We start from the raw sequence: 20,278 nt of genomic DNA on the forward strand, positions 1-20,278 counted from the left end.
TAGTGAAATGCAAAATTGTTTATCCAAATAAAAAAAAAGGTCATTAAAATTAAGCAAAAATTGAAAAAAAGAAAAAGTAAAATCACAGACTTAAAAATATAGTTTAAGTGGACAGAAAGGATTATATTTAAAAGGAAAAAAAAAGAAAAAAAAAGAAAAAAGACAAAAAAAAAGAAAAGAAAGGATTATATTGATTTTAATATTCATACAATAATGCAAACACATAAAGATACTTGCAAAACAGGTCATTTCTTTATTTTATACCTAACCACTTTGTAAATCCTGGTGACTACAGTATTTTTACCAGTATGACTAAATATACTAGGCATAAAAGCCCAAAAACATCAGAAATCCCTTTTGGCAAGTCAAACACTTTGCAGTCAGATCCTAAACTTCAGCAGGCAGCTGTCACGGCGGGGTGTACTGATTAAATTTTGAAACTGGACCCAAAAGCAGGACACGGAGGACGACAAAACTGTGATGAACTAAAAGCGAGCCTCTTCTTGTGGCTGATATAAAACTGTTACAAACAATAAGGCAAAAGCGCATGAGGGAAACTGTGAAGGGATACACCCAAGACTGAACATCATCATGAAACACACTAACATGACATGGGGGATGACAACAGACGACCTGACACAGACCGAACGGAAACACACTGACTAAATGCATACAAGGGGTGCTCAAGGGAAGTGACCACACATGGGGAAACGCTGACACAAATTAACATGACACCACAGGAGGAAGTGAAACTAAACACAACAAGCAATGAACACAAGACTCTTTCAAGATAGAACAGGAAACATGGAGACGTAGACATGACACGAACTTAACAAGAACCACACAGACATGAAACATGACAGGTAGACACACGAACCAGGGAGACGACGAAAAAGGGATCTAAGAAACAAAAGACTAAAACAGCAACTAAATGAGCTAAACTGAAACGAAAACACAAAAAAGAGGTACATTAAACTCAAAAACTTGGTCACACGACCCAGTATCTTGACAGGCAACAAAGGCAGTGATGAGCAGACAGGCTTATAACATTGTAGCCTGTATTTGTACTTGTATGTGAACTGTAGCCACAGTTTTATTTTGCTAGCCATTAATTATGGGACAGTGCACTTAGGGTCATTTTACTGAGTAACAGGAAAGGAATGTAATACTTTCTTTGTTAAGTAATTAATAACGTACATGTATGAATATTCTTTATTGTCATTGTCACAGGTACAATGAAATTGAAAGATGTCTCTGGTCAGTGCAACATCACAAAAGATAAATACTTAAAAACTATAATTAAATACTTAAAAACTATAATGATAGGATATAAAAGATAGAAATACATATAAAATACAGTATTCTCATACCGTAGATACACCCAAGCAATCCAGGCCTAAGGCCCCATACAGACACTCAACATACGACCTAGTTGATATATCACTCAAACAATCAATCACTCAATCAATTTGTTAGCGCATCCAACAAAACATGTCTGAAAGCATTCCAACATCAAGGGCACAAATGACAACAGGGGCAATGAAAGTCATCTGCTTTTAGTAGCATTGAGACATGATATTGCAATTGGGTAGAAACTGTGTTTGAGTCTGTTAGTCCTTGTGTATGTTGTTCTATACCGTTTACCTGAAGGCAGCAGTTCGAACATGGAGTGTCCAGGGTGTGAGGTGTCCTTTATGATGTTATGGGCTCTTTTGAGGCAGCGGGAACTGTGTAGGTCTTTCAGTTTGAGGAGAGGGCAGCCGATTGTCCTTTGGGCAGTGTATGTACCCTAACCCACGTGCATTACTTTTAAGAAAAATAATGAGTAATGTGTAGCAAGCCCAACAAAATTGTTATAGCATAACATCCTCAGTTTAACCAGAACATTTTTCTAATAGTTTAACAAGCCCTCTTTTAGATGAAATGATCAAATCATAGAAAATAAATTTTTTTTAAAAAAGAGTGAATGTTACCACCTTGAAATGACTGAAACGTAGGAATGAACCAAACCTTACACTAATTCCACAGCTGTGTGCAAAATACAAGTTTTTGAGCATGTTTAGACCCAAAAAATGTGTTTTATTTCCATTAATAACAGTTAAATTGATGAGTGGAGTAATTAAAACCAGAGATTTCCGATTTCAGTGTTTGTCCCCTCTTAAGAAATGGGGATGAAATTAAATTTTTTTAAAAATCATATCCAAATATGAGTTTTTTTATGATTACATTACAACAACAGATTACAACAAAACACACTTACTTATCTAAGCATTGAAACTGCTCAAAATTAAGAACCAAATCAAGTTTTCACCAAGCGTGCATACAATGAAATTAAAAATAAAACTTTCCTCCGTTTTGTGGTGCAGAAAACAAGTCAGCTCATTTCCTGATTTACACATTTAAAAATATGTGTATGTATATGTATATATGTAAGCGCGTACGTGGAAATATGTGTGTGTATGTATGTACGCATGCATACATGTGTATATACATATATGTATGTATGTATGTATGTATGTATGTATGTATGTATGTATGTATGTATGTATGTATGTATGTATGTATGTATGTATGTGCGTGTATGTTTATATGGGTGTATCTGTATGTTTGCAGGGGTATGTATAACTTGTACATATCTTTCTTGTGTAAATTTAAATTTGTCTGTGATTGTGTAAATACTTATGCTATTGCGTACTTCACACATGGAGAAATGCCAAACAGCCTTTCATTGTTCTTGTAACAGTGACAATAAAAGCTGTTCTATTGTATATCTAAAAGTTGTAAAGATGTGTGTGGATCATACATTAAATTGAGCACATGAAAAGATGTGAACATGCAATAAAATGTCTTGCATTTCCTGTTTTCTGAGAGAGAAAAACACAGGCGTGCGTAAAGACTTGATAAAAATCACAAGCGGTTTTCTAAAATTAGAATTAGAAAAAGTTTCAGTTGACAGTCAGAGGCAAATTTGTTCCTTCTTATTTCTGTCCAGCGAAAAGTTAAAATAAATGAATAGCTGAGGATGATATCTGATTATTAATCTGTTTTGTTTATACACATGTTTACACTCACAGTGTTGCTGTTAAACACGTTTCTGCTAGATTAAATTTGCTTGTTTGGACAGCAGTCTCTTGATTAGTGGAGCTTTAGCGATAGCTGACAAGATGGTGCATTTTTTCAGCTACAGCTTTAAAACAAGCATGCACCCATTCAAATTTGTTTTATACTGGTACTGATGAGGTAGGTTGTCCTTGGAGATAGTCGCCTTTCTTGCATGAAAATATGCCTCTGTGTGTCGTAAAAACTAGAAAAGCAAGGAAGAGCAGGAGTCCAAAGGCCACAAGTAGTCTGACTATTGCTGTGATGATTGTTTGATCTCCTGTGAGAGATGGGAAAGTTTCTTACATAAAATCAATCGCAAATCCCAAAATAAAGATTTAAACAGACAAAGAACTGCCAAGAACTTACGTGGAGCTTTGGTGATGATAAAGTATCTGGTCACAGTGCCCTGGCTGTTTGAGGCGGTGCAGATATAGACCCCTGGAAACTTAGATGATGGAGTCAAAATAGGATGATTCACATCATGACTCCTGTACCACACTTGTGTAAAGTTTGGGAATTGCCAATGGTAGGATGGTACTGGATTTCCTCTAGCTGTACAATTTAAAGATATTTTGCTCCCAACTGTCATTTCCAAATTCTCATTTGGATCATTGGTGAAGGTTGGTGGGTCTGAGGACATCCAATCAAAATACAGACAAAGAAAGAAAAGCTCATGTTTTCAGTATGAAATCTTGTGGTGATTAAATTAAGAGCATGTTAAAAACTCACAGAGTACAGTCAGAGTATGAGCTTCTGAACGCACTGGAGGAGGACCTTGTTCCTTTGGCCACAGGTTCAGCTTTGCTTCACACCAGATCTCAGCTCCATCATCATCTCTATGAGCAGTCAGAGTGAGAACAGATGACTTACTGACTGGAGATGGACTGGACTCATCAAATGTCTGAAAAGACAAGATCTTATTTCCTTTGTGCCAAACTACTGAAAGATTTCTTGCTGGTGCAACATTAACAACATCACACTGTATGGCAAACTGTCGGCCTTCTTCCACTGTACGTACATTCTTCAGAGACGCACTGTCTGGCATTTCTGAAAAAGAAAATAATTTAAAAAATAATAATAAAATGACTCAAAGTTAATCAGTGAAAATATAATAACGATGACCTTCTTAGAAATGTTAGACTAAGTTAAGGCTACTCACTATAAACAGTGACTGGCAATATTTTCACACACTGATCACCATCACGGGAATTCACATAACACATTGGCTCCATCTCCCACGCTAGCACAGAGTCAATTTTAAAGGGAAGAGAAGTGACATTCTGGGTAAAGTCCACTGCTCCATATGGAGACTCCCATCCCATTCCATCAGTCTGGTCAGATAGTGAGGTGCAGTTGGCTGAGAAAGAGTCTCCAAATCTCACCACAACTCTAGGAGGGGTTATGTCAAATGGACATGAAGTGCTCACAAGCTTTCCTAAAAATAAATAAATAAATAAATAAAATAAAACAATAATACTGGGAGTAAGGGACTTAAGGCGTGTGATGAGTTTCACTCTACCATCTGAGTTAGGTGAATGTTAATGTGAGTGCAAATGGTTGCCTGTCTCTCTGTGTCAGCCTTGAGACAGACTGGCGATCTGTCCAGGGTGTACCCTGGCTTTCACCCTATGGCAGATGGGATAGGTGACCCTGATAATGATAAGCGGACGAGAATAGATGCATGGACAATATTGCAAATTGGGTGGTTGTAATATACTGACCCGTTTTAGGTGACACGTTCCATTTAACTTTCAAGAGTGGTTTGATTTTTGATCACACTGTTCATAACTCTGGATTTAAAATATAGATGGACATATTTTTATTGTAAAAAACCATGAAATTGTTTGTGTTCCTCTGTTACAACATTCATAGTTTTACTGATACTTAACATAATGGAAGATTTGGAGGTTAAGAGAAATTGATGGAGCTACAGAGGCCTTGAGGCACAAACTAAATGTTGAAAGTGAGATGAAACGGCGAAGTACTTTTTTTGCATAAAGAATAAGTCATACTAAATTACATTAAAATATTTTTAGAAAATCTGTAAATGTCTTAAAATAGGATAAAGGAAAATGATAGATATAATAAAAACAAACACAGACTAAAAGTAAGTCCCAATATAAAATTATAATATAATTTGGTCACTTTAGTCTCTAAAATACTTTAGCTGCTTTAGAGTTGCTAAATAATGATCCATTCATTGAATTACTGCAATGAAAGAAGCAATTTGTAGCATATTTGGATTGAAGACTTCTGGTCAAATGTCTAATGACCTGCAACTTAGTAAATAATAGGACAATATCTAAAATATAACAGCTGCTAGGCTTTTGGGGGTTGTTTGTTTTTGGAGGCAGCAAATTTACACTAGAAAGACTCCAAGTGATAAATGCTAAAGATTTTAGATAATGACTTCATAAAGTGGATTTAAATTAAACTGATAATCTGAAGAAATAAAAAGCTTATGACCAGTGCTAATGTGGTTGAAGGTTTTCTCCTGAAGAGGAACTGGACTTTGTGTTAAAACTATAGAAATATAATATGGTAACTATATAACAAAGCAACAAGCACAGCAAAAACAAGCAAACAAACAAAACAGACCCACCTGTGCATGCGATTATGCAGCTGAAGATGAAGGGCCGCCACATCATGGCTTCAACAGATGTGTTCACAAGTGCATCAAAGTTCAGAACTTTCCTCCTGAGTCCGAGATTAACAGATGGATATTTTGGTAGATGCAGATACAGTAAGTCTTCTTTAGCCAGAGGCAAATCTATTCTAGCCTGTACTGTTCAAGAAAAGAGAACTCAAAAAAGCCATACTAGTCTTGTGAAGAACCCCGCCCCCCCAAAAAACCAACAAACTAAAGAAAAGAAAAAAAAAAAAAACACAACACACACACTTGCAGACAAGTTGCGGCGTCTGTTGTTCCGATTTAACACCAGCAGTCTAACAGTCCCTCTGAGAATACTCGTACTTCTGCAAATTACAAGACAGGGAAGGAGCCCTGCTCCACTTACTGGACTTTTTTGTACCATTTTTGTGAATTTTAGTGCAGACAGTCTGAAAACAACTCTGTGCAAATTTAAAATGATTCAAATCACAGTCCACAAGTACTAATTTATGACTGACATAATGAATAGTTATTAGATTACAATGAGTGCTTCACTTGCAAGTATATGGTTTCTTCTCTGTATGACTGTCATGCCAGCTACAAGGTTGGTTGCAAAGCCAACAAGGTTTTAGAGCAGGGTCCCCAAGCCCAGTCCACGAGGGCTGCAGGTTTTAGATCTCACCCTGGGTCAACACACCTGAATCACATGATTATTTCATCACCAGGCCTCTGGAGAACTTAAAGACATGTTGAGAAGGTAATTTATTCATTTAAATCAGCTGTGATGGATCAAGGACACATCTAAAACCTGCAGGGACACCGGCCCTCGTGGACTGGGATTGGGGACCCCCGTTTTAGAGTCTTCTGTCTATCAGGATGAGTTAAAAAGCTGTCATTTCAAAGTTTCTTAGATGATCAGGGAGTACATTTTACACCCAGTAGAGACATTTGGAGGATTTATCTATTCATTTTAAAGTCTTGTAATATGTGACCCCTGTGTATATTTACTTTTTTAATGTATTTCTAACCCCAAACAGATTCAGTAACAGCAAAGATTGTGGAACAAGCAGCTCAAGGAAAGGTTTTAGTACAGGTCAGACTTTAAACAGTTAAAAACCAAACTCTGCATGTTTTAACATCTGGTGTCCACTGATCTAAGGTTCATTTACAAAATGCTTCAGAATTCAAAGAGATGAGGTTTTTCAACCACTTGGCACCACTTTCTTTGATTCCCGATATATTGATCACACTTGCTGTACATTTACAATAATGAAAACTACAAGTAGAATTTCATAAGATTTATTTGAAATATTACATATAAAAACTACATACAATTTATCCCACATTAGGTGAACATTTAACAACAACAGCAACAACGTCATGATTAAAAGCACATTTAAAACTCAATGTGGAATGGTACTACATAGAAAGTCCATAGCGGCCACTTGGTGACGCCATTAAATCGCAACTTTTAAGAGAAATCATTTCACCAGCACCAGGACTTGCAGAAGTGATTCTTGATGAAATCTTTACACGCTTAATCAGAGAGCTCCATCTTCTCTTGTTTAATGTTCTCTGTGGAGGGAAAGTAAGTAAGTTAAAATAAATTAATTTTAAAAAACAAAACCACACACTTGAATGAGGATTGGTGCATTCAAATCTTAAAAGATAATCATACGATTAAACTGAAAGTCACCTGATGCTTGTTCTTCCTTCATCCTTTCCGTGATGCACCTCTTAATCTCAAGCCCAATGGCCCTGGAGAGCGGAGGGGGCACAGCATTTCCAACCTGGAAGGAAACAGAAGCAATTACTTGGCAAGAAGCTGGGAGAGATGTTTCTGGGCAGCTCATGAAATGCAGTAAAGACATCTTCATTTTGGAACTGCAACTCAGTCCAAGATGATAAAGGCCAAAATGACAAGGCCAAAAATTAAAATGCTGCTTATTTTTGTTATCATTTATGTAACAAACGAAAATAATAACACATTAATTTATCCCCCATCACCTAAATTTATTGCCTCTCACAGACATAAAAACTGTACTAAAACAAAGCAGTTTCAAAGTTTATACTTTGCTAGATTCCTGCTAAAATGTCTCTGCAAGCCTGACCAAGCGACATCTCCTGAAAGAAAATAGTCATCCCTCACGTGACTTGTACAATATTGTGACTAAAACTCGTAGCAAAGTCACTGTTGCCACTCTTACCTTCTTTGTAGCAACTGTAACCACAAAAATTTCTCAGGGATTAAGAAAAGTATTGTGATTCCAGATTGTACCTGTCTGTGTTTGTCCAGGATGTTTCCAAAGAAGCGGTAGGTGTCAGGGAACCCCTGAGAGCGTGCACACTCTCTCACACTGACAACTCTGTGCTGCTCAGGATGGAGTACACGGCCCTGTAATCAAGAGAGCCTAAGGTCAGTTTCTTTCATTTAAGAAGTGTAAACCATTTCCTGAAACACAAATTAGCTTAAGACTTAAATGCAAGTACTCTGTTTTTTCACTCCTATATTAAATAAATTTGAAGGAATGTTTAATGTAAACAAACTGAAAAAAACAAAAACAAAAAACAAACTTGCGTACCTGCTTGCCCATTGGTTCAGGATTGGTGACTGTTGTGCTGAAGAAACCATCCCATTCCAACCTGCCATAGAGTCCCGCCCAGTGATTATGGCGGTTCCCAGTGTGGGGCAAACACCAGGGGATCAGGGTATTAAACTGCCTGTCTGCAGGGTCACAAGGCTTACCTAAAAAGACATTTGCATGGAAACTATAAGAGATGTATCCCAGATGGAGATTTAAGCTCTACAACTTTTTTTTTTTTTTTTTTTAAGTCCTGCATACCTCCTGCACAGGTGCAAACACCTCTGAGTGCACCGGTGCCGCTACGCCCATTCTTCTTATCATGATGTGTGTAACGCAGTTTCTTAGTCAGGGTGCCATCCTTCAGTCGCACCTCGATGTTGGGCAGATCCCTCCAGTCGGAGCCTGGAGCCAAGGGGATGTAACGCATCCGACCCTCAACCAGTGCACTCATATCCTGTAATGCAGATCATGTAACTTCTGTCATAAAGTTATTCTTTAATGACTGAAAGAGTGAGCCAACATGAGAACACCACAACTCACCTTGCAGATATGATCTCTGAGGATAGGCTGGTACTGTGTGCCTCTGATCTGCCTCTGGAACCAAGACTGGGGCTCCCCATTGTAGGAAATCTCCAGTGCAGCTGCACCATTGCGAATCTCTGGCAGGTCAGACATGGTATCCCTGACAGTGATAGTTCTGTAGATTCCACCATTGCCTCTGTAGACAGAAATTAGTGACAATGATGCTTTAATGTCTTGTGAGAAAGATTTGCAACCTAAAAATACAATATAAGCAACCCAGAAGGGGAAAGGGTTTACATTACCGTGTGACATTGCTGACGTATCTCTTTTCACCCACCACAACGCTGAGAGAGCAAGCTCTGGGGGCAAACACATGCAGAGGCTCAGGATAGCGTGGCAGCTTCTCTCCCGGAGCAGCAGCCAGGATGATGGCCCTGCGCCGGGTCTGAGCAACACCGTACTGACCGGCCTAATGAGAGCAGAATGCAGCGCATTAGTGATCCTTTATTGTATGAGAAGAAAATAAAAACCTTATAGCAAGCTGTTGGTTAACAACACAAGCTCTGAAATTTGTTTCAAGTCAATTTCATTTTAGCTTCACCCAAAATTTCACAGCAGAAAAGTTTAAGGTCTGACCCACCTGCAAGACACCAAAGGTACACTGGTATCCCATTCGCACAAGACAGCGCAGTGTGAGCTTCAGGACCATAGAGTTTTTGAATGACACAAAGTTCCTCACGTTCTCAAGCAGGAAGAATTTGGGTCTGTAGTAGTCACAGTAGCTGCAATAAGAAGAAACAAATAATAATAATTTTAAAAAAAAAAACAAAAAAACAACACTATTAATGCGAGGTTAAGAGTTTTTGTGGGAAACAAAAAAGCTTGCTGCACAGTGTCGGCGAAAGTTGATGACTTTAGGCGAACCAACCTAAGATAGGAGACAACAAGTGAGTTCTTGAATTTGGAGTAAGTGCGAGAGTTGAAGCGGTTCATCCCACTGAACCCTTGACAAGGAGGCCCTCCACACAGCATCTCCACATCACCCTTCTGAGGCAGCTTCTGGCCAAGAGAATTTGTTTTCTCTCCAGACATGACCAACTTTAGCAAGATGTTGCAGTCCTCGGTGAACACCGTTGTGCCTGGGTTGTTCAGTCTGAAGGCCTGTGCTGCTGGCTCCCACATCTCTATAGCCCAGAGGGTCTCAGAGATTGCTAAAGGCAACAAGCAGTTACGTTTTTGTACTGCAGTCCCAAAACAAACAAACAAAAAAGATGATTTTAAAACATTTTGTGAGTGGGTTGCAACATTTACCAGCCTGGTGGAATCCCTCAGAAAGTCCACCGCAGCCAGAGAACACATCCAATGTGCGATACTTGGGCACTTTAGGTTTAGGCTGTGAGTCCGGCTGTTCCTGTGCAGCTGAAGCTTTTCCTTTGCCTTTACCTTGGGAAACCAAATTTAATACATTAGGATTTCAGAGACTACTAAAAATCAATTTTTGAAGGAAAATATAAATACAATTTCTACCTTTTCCTTTGCCCTTTCCTTTTCCTTTATGGACAGTTGAACGAGCATGATTTGGGGGATCCTCAAAGCTTTTTGCCTTTGCATTATAGGCCTGTGAAGGAGGCACAGTATGGAAATAAGACTGCAGTTTCTACACTGAATTGAAGACATGTTCAAGACTTTTTCAAATAAATGTTCCAGTATTAGACAAAATCTACCATGTCAACTGTTTTTGCTTTCTTCTATGCACGTGGGGTTGTCATTACAAGAAATTGTTTTTGATGAATTGATAAATAGATGATTAGAGTTTAAAGATTAGAGTAGAAAGAAAGTACTGTACCTCAAGAAAATAGAAGCGCTCAGGTCCAGCACTGGAGTAGTCCTGGATGGATTCATTCAGGTCCTCTGCATATTCTACCTGGCAGCGGCCGAGTACGTCACCCATGTTTACGGTCACTTCTTCATCACTCCAGTACAGCTGATTGATGTCTGTATGGTAACTAGCTTTGACACCTTTGTGTGTGTTCTCAGGCCTGGAAAACAAGATAAAATTTGTTAAAGTCTTAAAATTTGTCCAATTTATAGCAACCCATTAAACTGTTAACAGTTTTTACCTGTAGAACTTGTAGAGTCGCAGTTTGACGTCTGACATCTCGGGTTTCCCATTGCTACGCCTGTGACAGAAGATCTCCTTGATGCGCCCAACACGGAAGGGCTCAGGAGCGTCCAGGTTTGAGCCCTTGATGTAGTCTGAGGACTTCCTGTAATACTCTGGATACAGATCCTCATCCACATCGTCTTTCCTGTGGGATCGCTTCACTGGACTGGCTGGCTTCACACTGAGAACCACATTGTTATAGAGGTAAGTGGTGGCCAAATTTTTTAATATACTTTAATATTAGCCACGATACTCAATCTTCCCTTTTTAATAAAGAACAAAATTTATTCAACCTGAAAAAAATAAAAATATAAACAGGCGACCCGTGTGTAAAGAAGGCCCTCTAGTGGCTGAAGCTGCACTACACATGTAGACTCCTCGTTCATGCAAACTACCGTAAGACTGAAACTTCTAAATAGCGTTAGACAGTACATGTGTATTCATCATTCTACAGGTCTGAATAAAAGTAACACTCACCTGAAATTAAAAGCCTCAGGGGGAAGGTAGACGCTGTCCCCCACCCTGAACTGCTCTCCTTTAAAGCAAGCCATAGCATACAAAGCCTTTGTGTCATGGTTTTCATTCTCCAGGGGTTCAAATACACGAGGCTTATCTTTGTCCTCTCGCTCTTTAGTCCTTACACAGCTGCCACAGAACCTGAAGGTGAAAGTAGAGATTTTAAAAATGTAAAAAAAAATAAATCGAGGAAAAGATCACGAGCAGCATAAATGAATGTGTAGCTGGTGCTTACTTGAATTTGCATTCTTCTGATGGAGATGTCTTTGGAGGCATTTCAAACCTGGCATATTCTGTGTCATACCAGAACTGATAGAAAAAACTCTTCCCGTCATCCTCAATCACCTTGAGGTCAACATCCACACCACCCTAAAATTACAGAAGCAACTGTTACATGAAGAAAATTACAATAAAAGCAGCTTCAGATCTTTCTAGCCCCTTTAAAAACTTACCTCCATAAACCAGTTGTTCGATGGGGCTTTATACATAACATCAACTTTGCCTTGGACATAATTGAGCAGCATGTCCTCACATTCATCCACAATGACAAGCTCGAGTGGATCTGAAGTCTCACCGAGCACCGTGTCTATTCCACGAAGGAACCAGTGGGCATGAAACATCTTTCCATTATTATCCTCCCACATTGACGTGATCCTAAGAAAACACCTCATTAGATTTGAGAATTGACCTGAGAATTGAATATTATTATACTATGTCTGAAACGCTTACCTTGCCAGATACAGTGGAATGGATGGATCCTCTGATGAAACTGAGACACAGTCTCCCACCTCCAGCAGTTCATCGTTCAAAGAGACCTTCCTGTAGTATTGCTTCTTCCCTTCAGTCTGAAAGGAGTTAAAGATGAATATTTTTATATGACCAGTGCTGGGAGCCACTGCTGCACTAGAGGGTAGTTCTATTAATCTACCACACTGGATGAAAACATACGTGAATAGATTCTCCAATCCATGTAAGTTTGCACTGGGTCTGCTTCTTTCTTTTGGCATGAGGAACCTTTTTAGGCTTCTCCACAGGAACATCTTCCTCCTCAATGTTCTCATCATCTTCAGCCTCCTTGACTGCAAGGTTGGGGCATCTAAACAGAGATAGATAGATTTAAAGAGATTAATACGACTGCAACACCAAGCTGTATATAAAATATCATGTCTGTGTTTTATTCCTTCTTGCTTAAAATATTATGACAGATAAAGTCACTGATGCAAATATCTGGAAAAGCATTTGTAGGCAACACATTCAAAAAAAAATGCTCACCTTCTCTGCCTACAAGCTTGTTTGCTTTTTCCACTTCCTCCAAATTTGATCATGTCTTTGCAAGCTGCACACTTTCCACAATCAGGAGACTGACAAACCTGTCCACACACACAGAAAAAGAATTCAATATGCATAAGAATTACAGAGGATGGACATCAACATCAGATACTGTACAGATAGTATCCAACTTGCCTCACAGACACCACAGCGCTGTCTTTTCATGGCGCTTTCTTTATCATTCTGCTCTATCTGATCAGAGAAGAATGCATCAAAGATCTGGTAGACCAGCTTTGTAGTGGTTGCTTTAGTTGGTCCCTTACTATCTTTTTCTATCTTTGTTGGGTGACGAATAGCCTGTCTTCTGGCAGCCCTCCTGTCAACAGAACAAAGTGCATGGTCAGAAGACGCAGATTTTACTCTGCACAAATACCTGACGATAAGTGACGTAATGGCATTATGAAGCCCCTGGCCATCAACACACCACAGCATCAGGCCATGCAAAGAAACAAGCAAACCAAACTAAACAAACAGAATGTTCAATGCAGAGTTTCCATCTGATGTAAGAGGCAATAAAGTTCTCTCCGTGGGAAGCAATTGAGCCTGCATGGGAAAAAACAACAACAAAAAAACAAAAACAAAAAACACACCAACATGTGCCAACTTCCTGAGTGTAAAGACTGCTTTGATCTCCTTTGGCTTTTGTTCTTCCTGTCAAAGATATAAATAGCATTCGCTGCAAGAACTCTGAACTCTTAACAAATTCTAACCCATGTTTGAGGAAGTGTCATATTTCTTATTAAACAAGATGGATAACCCTCACCTATATGAAGGCTTTTGAGCGTTAACTCATACAGGCTCTAACTAAATCAAAGTTAATTCCAAATATAAAGAGAATACCCTGACAGCACCACACTCAGGCGATGAAAAGTTTCGTTTTTAATTCTGATGCTTTACAGCTGTGGGGCTGCCCCATGTTCAAACACAAAGCTTGAACTTGGGACTTTCCAAGTCTTCTTGTTCTATGGATTATGAATTTCGTAATGGAAAAAAAAAAAAGTTTACGAGAAAAAGCCTCCGCATAGCCATTATGAAACTTAAAACACTTCTTTCTTCACCTACTATTAAGAGACTGTGCATCTCTTGCACAATATGCTCCTTTTCTAAATGTATCATTTTTGAAGCTGCCAGATACAAGATCAGAATCTCAGGAGAACTAGCTTTCTATGAGGAAGCACTGACCAACAACGACACTGCTAGAGGCATGATGACTGTTTTTAACGTTCACATTTGTTTTGCACAAGTGCTTATAAATGTCAGCAACAATCTCACTATACTACTAGCATCAAAGCACCTCAGACTTTAGCAACCCACCCACTGTTGGGTAAGTAAGTCTGTGGTAGAAGTTACTTTTTGAAAGTGAATGCCCTTTCCCAAACCTGCCCGTTTCCAAGGACCACATTCCAGATTGTTCTGTATAACAAATCGGGTATCACAAAATATTAAATATAAACACATCACAAGTGTTCAACGAGTTGAAATGTGAAAAGACGATTTGTATGTTTTAAATAATGTTCTGTTAAACTCGAGTGGGATGTGCCAGTCTAGTTAAGTTGTTTCTGCAAAGTTCGTTTTAATCCTATGACATCTTTAAATAAATCAATCACCGCACTCGCGCCGATTACACAAATCTGATATACGTGGCCAGATTTCAAATCTGCTGGATAAACTAAAAATAAACCACAATGTAAAGCCAAAAAATATAAAATGATTTAAAGTAGAAATAAAACTTTAGCATGAAATCTGGTGTAGTGCTCTTTGTCCATAACGTTTCTAAATGCTTCACATTAAACACACCACCAAACAAGCTAAAGATGCATTCACAATGAGGCCTACCTACCAGTACAGCAGCATGCTGCATTAGGAAATGTTAAAGGAATGTTAGACATTAGGGAGAACAGGGAGCAGAAATACAGGAATATAAGCACAAATGAAATGGATAGTTTTAAAACCCGAAGGGAGTCAAAATAGCTGCTGATAGAAGAAAAAATAAAAATGGGAAAGCTGAAACTGGATTTTTCATTATAAATTAAGTATGTATTACATGTTTCTTCAATGCACTTCAGATTCAACATTAAGCTATTATTTCAAGTATTTGCAGAATCAATTCAGACCATTTTCTCTGAAATCTCAGAAGACTGCAGATTCACAATCCAACAGATGAGACCAACACCCTTGAAAAATGAATCATTTTAAGTATTGATGCAAAATTATCACTATACATCTAAGCATACAAAACAGAAAGTTGTAACAAAAAAAAACAAAACAAAAAAAAAAAAGTTTAAGCACCTTTTTCCTAGAGTGACTCCTGCAAGCTTGATCAGGTCTCTCATGCAGGGAGTAACAATAATTGGCTGCTCATCTGAATCACCGGCCTCATCGTAGCTCTCCACCTGCTCTACAACAAACTGGGCATGGCGCAGGAGCGTGTCTTCAGTGAAGCAGTTGAAGTTGAGTCCTGCAGGAGGCACAGTTGTCTGAGGGAATGGAAAACAGGGCATAATAAGCTTTGGACATGTCATTAAGAAAAAAATAAATAAAAATTTGATCCCTGTGGGAAACCAACACAGCAACAGGCAGGATCACTTTATATGAATGGAAATATACACAGTAAAACATTTTTTAAAAATTCTCAAACAGATACCACGACAGGAACCCGGATTCAAAGACAAGAGTTTGTTTCATTCACACAAGACTGCACCTCAATCTTATTGAGTAGGTCTTCATAGGTAGCATCAGGATTCTTCTGGAGGAATTCAACCACTATCTTGCTCATATAGATCTTCTCTTGCATCAGTGCAAAGATGGGAGCATACTCCTCACTGGGCTGCATTAAGATGTAGTCAGCAAAAGCTAGATAAGGAAAGAGTTGGATAAACATTAGTGTACTGTATATATGGATTTATTTATTTTAACTAAATGGAGAAGAAAATACACAATTATACTACCTGTAGTGAAACCAATCAAAGCTTTTTCTCCACCATCAAAACCAGTGATCCACCAGGCATTAATGGGTCCCAGCTTTTTGGCAGGAACACCACCTAAAAATACAGGGGGGGAAAAAAAGGTTATAAAAGCTAAAAGACAATGTACAATCATAATGAACTTTCTATAACTGGACAGGTTTTCCATACCATCCATACAAGGGTTGTCATCATAGATGGGTTTGACAACACAGCTGAAGTAAAGCTCAACATTCTTCTCAATAAGTCCAGAGTCGAATGGACAGAGATGGCCACGCTTGTCATAAACACTGCAACACACATTGTTATACCATATGACTGACAAAAACTTTAAGTTTTAGAATATAAAAACAGTCTAATTAGAAGGAACACATCTGTTCTTCTAAACTCCTTTTACTTTAGGGATCACCACAGCAGATCATCTGCCCATCTCTCACTCCATTCCTAACATCGTTCTGTCACGCCAACCCACTGCAAGTCTTCCTTCACCACATCATGGATCTTCTCTATGGTCTCTTGCCCTCCACAAGGTTACTATCCATACTCTGTCCAAACCTTGCGTCTCTAACCCTGTCTGCAAATCTCTGAACCTGATCTGTACTCATTCATAATACTATCAATTCTGGACCCTGACAATTAAAATCTGATTATCTACAGCTCCGCCTCCAGTCTTGTCTGTATGTCTCAATACCATCTTGTAAACCTTCCCTTTCGCTATTGCTGATATCATTCTGTCACGAATCACCCCTGACCCATTTCGAAAGCCTCTCCACCCCTGCCCAACTCCCTTCTTCACCCCTCATGTGCTGTCCTTTGCTTAAGGTTGAGCCAATTTCAATACTACTTGCAGCAGCATTGTTGTGCTTAGATGTCTCCCTTTCACACAGCTTTCATTCTTCTCTCCAGAGCATACCCCCCATTTTTCCACTCTCTTCCACCTCCTTCCTATTGTTACTACAGATCACTATGTCGTCTGCAAACACCCTTCCTGCCTAACCTCATCTGTCAATCTGTCCATCACCACTACAAACAAGAAGGGACTCAGAGCAGATCCCTCATGTAATCCCACCCCTACAATGAACCCATCTCACCAGTATATGTTTTTTTTTTAGATCCACAAGGATGCAGTGCAACTCTTCTTGTCATTGGATAGTTCTCCACCACTCTCAAAGCAAACATCAAATCTGTTGTGCTCTTTCTGTGTGAAGCCACATACTTCATGGTATCAAACTTTACCCCACTGTAGTTACTACTACCACCACCTCATCTGACCAACCACCTTTCCAAGCTATCCTTTTCATAGATGCCCTCACCCATTTCCTGCACTTCCTGACCAACAGTTCCCCTCCGTCATTTTCTTCATTCTTGAGTTCCTCAAGGTACTATTTCCACCCTGTCACCACCCTCTTGACATAATAGTACATTTCCAACTCTATCCTGCTGCCCATTCAAGCTTGATGTCTCCCTCTAGCCAGTCACAGATCTTTCTTTCCTTGCAGTTTTGTTTTGTTCCTCTTACCTAACAAGCTGTGTATGTTACCTCACAGGAACAAAACCTTAATAAAGATGGAGAATTACTCACCTGAAGTTTGTGATCTTGTGCTGTGGCAGATCCTCATAGCTCTCAAATCCATCCTCATTGGAGTCAAACAGTGAGAGGCGCTCATCTGTTAACATTTCAGGCTCATCCAGCTGAAACACAGAAATTATGTTTCAGCAGACAGAAATAAATATATATATATATATATATATATATATATATATATATATATAAAATTTAAAACAAACAAAACTGCAGTTTATGTTTGCAAGTTCTCACCGCATTATCAGGATCCCCTTGGAAAAACTTCAGGTCAGAATCATCTAGGTACTGTCTACAGTCTTGACATTTGGGTGGTGGTGTCTGAACAGTAACAAAAACACAATCCAGTCAGCACGAAGCAATAATGCCTTCAAAAATGTTTACAATTCACCTATCTAAATCACTACCTTTACAGCAGAAACCGGCTTTACAATGTCACTCTTGGATTCTTCTGGAGCAGCACTGCATAAAGAAAAGTGTCAACACATTTGCTTGTATAAACTATATCACAATTGTTGCTCTCAAGCTAAAGATACTTACTTGTCATCCGACTCCACTTTGAGACGTTTCTCCTCCCGAGACTACAAACAAATTTGAAAGTATGTGGAGGGTTATTTATCTGACACGGAGGAACTGTTTCTACTCATGTTTTTTTACATTACTTGTACATAACATTACGGTACCTCCTCAATGTCATCATCTTTCTTCGGTTCATTCTGTCCGTTGACAGCTTCTCCATTCAAGTCCTCTGACTTGCGCTTCTGACTGAAAGACATTTATTTCAAGCAGGTTAGAGTGACTGAAGTTTTGTTTTATGCCAAAATACATAAATGAATTAAATATATTCCTATACGCACACTTTAGTGAACATTGACAAGATAGTTGGCTGTTTCCCACTGTTTCTGGTAACCCTGGTACTTGCTGGAGACTCTACAAAAGGAAAAAAATTTATTTTAAAAATTACCTTTGCTTAAATAACTGGAGAAAGCCACTGAATGTGCAGGTGATCTCCATCTTAAGAGATTTAAACGTACTTTTTGTGTCAGAATTTGCCTTGCTCCTCCGTCCACCCTTCCCTTTCGAAGAAGTTGGTGACTTGACAGATTCCTCCTCCTCCTGTACGCTCATGGTTACATCTTCATCATGCTCGTCTTTGTGCGAACCATTTGAAAAGCCATTCGTCTTTCCATTCTTCTCTGCGTCATCAGAGTGGGAGCCATTTTCAAGATGAAGTTCTTTTCCAAGTAGGGCCTTCACTTTAGAGATATAGACCTCCTTTAAAAAACAAAAACAAAAAGCACATGACATATGTCACAAGTTAGATGACAGAAAGTCAAGTACGGTTTTAGGATTAATATCAATTTGGACAACTTACAACTGACTGACCTTTGAGATCTCTGAACTTTTCATTTTTTCCTCCAGACTGGTCAGCTGATCCTGAGCATCAACATGCAGAAAGTCCTGCACCAACTTGAGCTTCTCTTTCACATGTTCCTGAAGTGACATTTTAAAAGAGAATAAGAGCTAATGAATAAAGTCCAAAAAAAAAAAAAAAAAGGCGGCACAACTTATGCACTCACAGGCACGGGGATAAACACACAAAACTTAAAGAACACAACTGTCTTAAACTGGATTGCATTACTTAACGAGACAATATGCAACCTGGAAACTATCACATAGTACATATTTAACTTCTCCTGTTGACATCGCACCACTGGTGTCAGTTTCCTTATGCTGTCCACCAGAAACAGCTCAAATAGAAAATGGCACAAAAAAAGAAGACTAAAGCTGATCCTCGTTCATTTTATTTATAACTATTTATGATATAAGGGGAGTGCAATGCGGATTGAGTCTGGAACTTCCCTTCGAGGTGACAGTATAGAAACAGACTAAAATACTAAACATTTAGTTCTTCCACACTAAACTTCCGTTTCAGAACTACTAGATAAGCATGTTTTGAGTCCACAGCTCACCTCATCTGCAGATCCTTCCTCATCCAACCTCTGCAAGCTGTAAACAAAGGAGAATCAAAACAGTGCTGGGGTAAGTCAGAGCGAATGGTGTAGGAGCACATCCTTTGCTATACTGCAGCAATAAAACACTGACAGCGGGAAAGCAGAAACACAGATAACAAAACTTCCTGAGTGGCGCCAAATCTCACACGCTGTCCCATCCATTGGTAGGCTAATGATGCTAACTGGCTAATAGTGCATACCGCATTAGCCCTGTCAATGGCAAAAAGCTAATGTTAGCAACATCTGTTTGCACAGGTAAAAGGGAAACCGCCAGTAACGCTCAGGACAACCACAGAAAGTCTAACCCACCAGGACTGCCATTTCAGCTTTAACAGCCGCTGTTATGGCTTTTGAAATAAAAGCTGCAAGCTAGCTACATCAGTAGAACACTATTAGCATTCATTACAGTACCTTTTCCGGACATCGTCCGGGAGAGGCAGGGACGTCCTGGTTGGCATCGTAAACGAGCGTAAGACACGAGCGACTAAAATGTTTTAAAACCGTTTAAAACTCCACTATCATTAACCACCGCGCAGCTCCACGGTGACTGTCTGTCTGCAGATGGATGCTATAAGCAATTCGGGCGCGCGGGCCGTCTTTTCGCGCGGAAACCCGGGTGTTGTGGACTGTACCACTGTAGCTATGTACAGGTAAAACAGTTTCGATGATGGACTTAATACATCCTTGATGTACGTATCGTTTGTGACCGGAATTACACGTTTATGTCATAAATGTTATTAATAAAAGAAAAATGGGAATTTTTGTCTCTTTTATAAAGAAATAATTTATCTAGAAATGCACAATTAAACCGATCCACCCTTACTGTTTGATAGATGTCGAAGTGGTCTGACCAGGCGGAAGTTGTTGTTTACTAATGAGCTATCGCAGC

The 20,278-nt window shown here is 39.1% G+C and overlaps 2 protein-coding genes across 2 annotated transcripts; both read right to left on the reverse strand.

Moving 5' to 3' along the window:
• Positions 1–3,095: 3,095 nt before the first annotated feature.
• LOC146671873 (cell adhesion molecule 3-like) lies at positions 3,096–5,871 on the reverse strand. Its single transcript, XM_085405243.1, has 5 exons — positions 5,705–5,871; positions 4,262–4,537; positions 3,832–4,149; positions 3,469–3,732; positions 3,096–3,379 (listed from the first exon to the last, which is right to left on the reverse strand). Exons 1-5 carry the CDS (start codon positions 5,748–5,750, stop codon positions 3,222–3,224), a joined length of 1,062 nt encoding a protein of 353 aa, XP_085261369.1. The 5' UTR covers positions 5,751–5,871; the 3' UTR covers positions 3,096–3,221.
• A 1,125-nt stretch (positions 5,872–6,996) lies between these two features.
• On the reverse strand, positions 6,997–19,993 carry dnmt1 (DNA (cytosine-5-)-methyltransferase 1). Its single transcript, XM_085404266.1, has 34 exons — positions 19,801–19,993; positions 19,348–19,384; positions 18,761–18,868; positions 18,409–18,649; positions 18,232–18,304; positions 18,058–18,139; positions 17,915–17,955; positions 17,782–17,836; positions 17,612–17,695; positions 17,375–17,484; positions 15,964–16,082; positions 15,778–15,870; positions 15,531–15,682; positions 15,119–15,306; positions 12,965–13,145; positions 12,773–12,870; positions 12,449–12,596; positions 12,230–12,345; positions 11,953–12,154; positions 11,736–11,869; positions 11,462–11,641; positions 10,941–11,165; positions 10,667–10,859; positions 10,348–10,438; positions 10,132–10,263; positions 9,749–10,031; positions 9,461–9,602; positions 9,123–9,289; positions 8,839–9,016; positions 8,557–8,752; positions 8,296–8,459; positions 7,992–8,108; positions 7,410–7,503; positions 6,997–7,288 (listed from the first exon to the last, which is right to left on the reverse strand). Exons 1-34 carry the CDS (start codon positions 19,845–19,847, stop codon positions 7,251–7,253), a joined length of 4,509 nt encoding a protein of 1,502 aa, XP_085260392.1. The 5' UTR covers positions 19,848–19,993; the 3' UTR covers positions 6,997–7,250.
• Positions 19,994–20,278: the final 285 nt, after the last annotated feature.

Source organism: Rhamphochromis longiceps, linkage group LG4 (assembly GCF_057381845.1).
Source record: "Rhamphochromis longiceps isolate RC_006_pf linkage group LG4, R_longiceps_female_GT1.1, whole genome shotgun sequence".
Classification (NCBI taxonomy): domain Eukaryota; kingdom Metazoa; phylum Chordata; class Actinopteri; order Cichliformes; family Cichlidae; genus Rhamphochromis; species Rhamphochromis longiceps.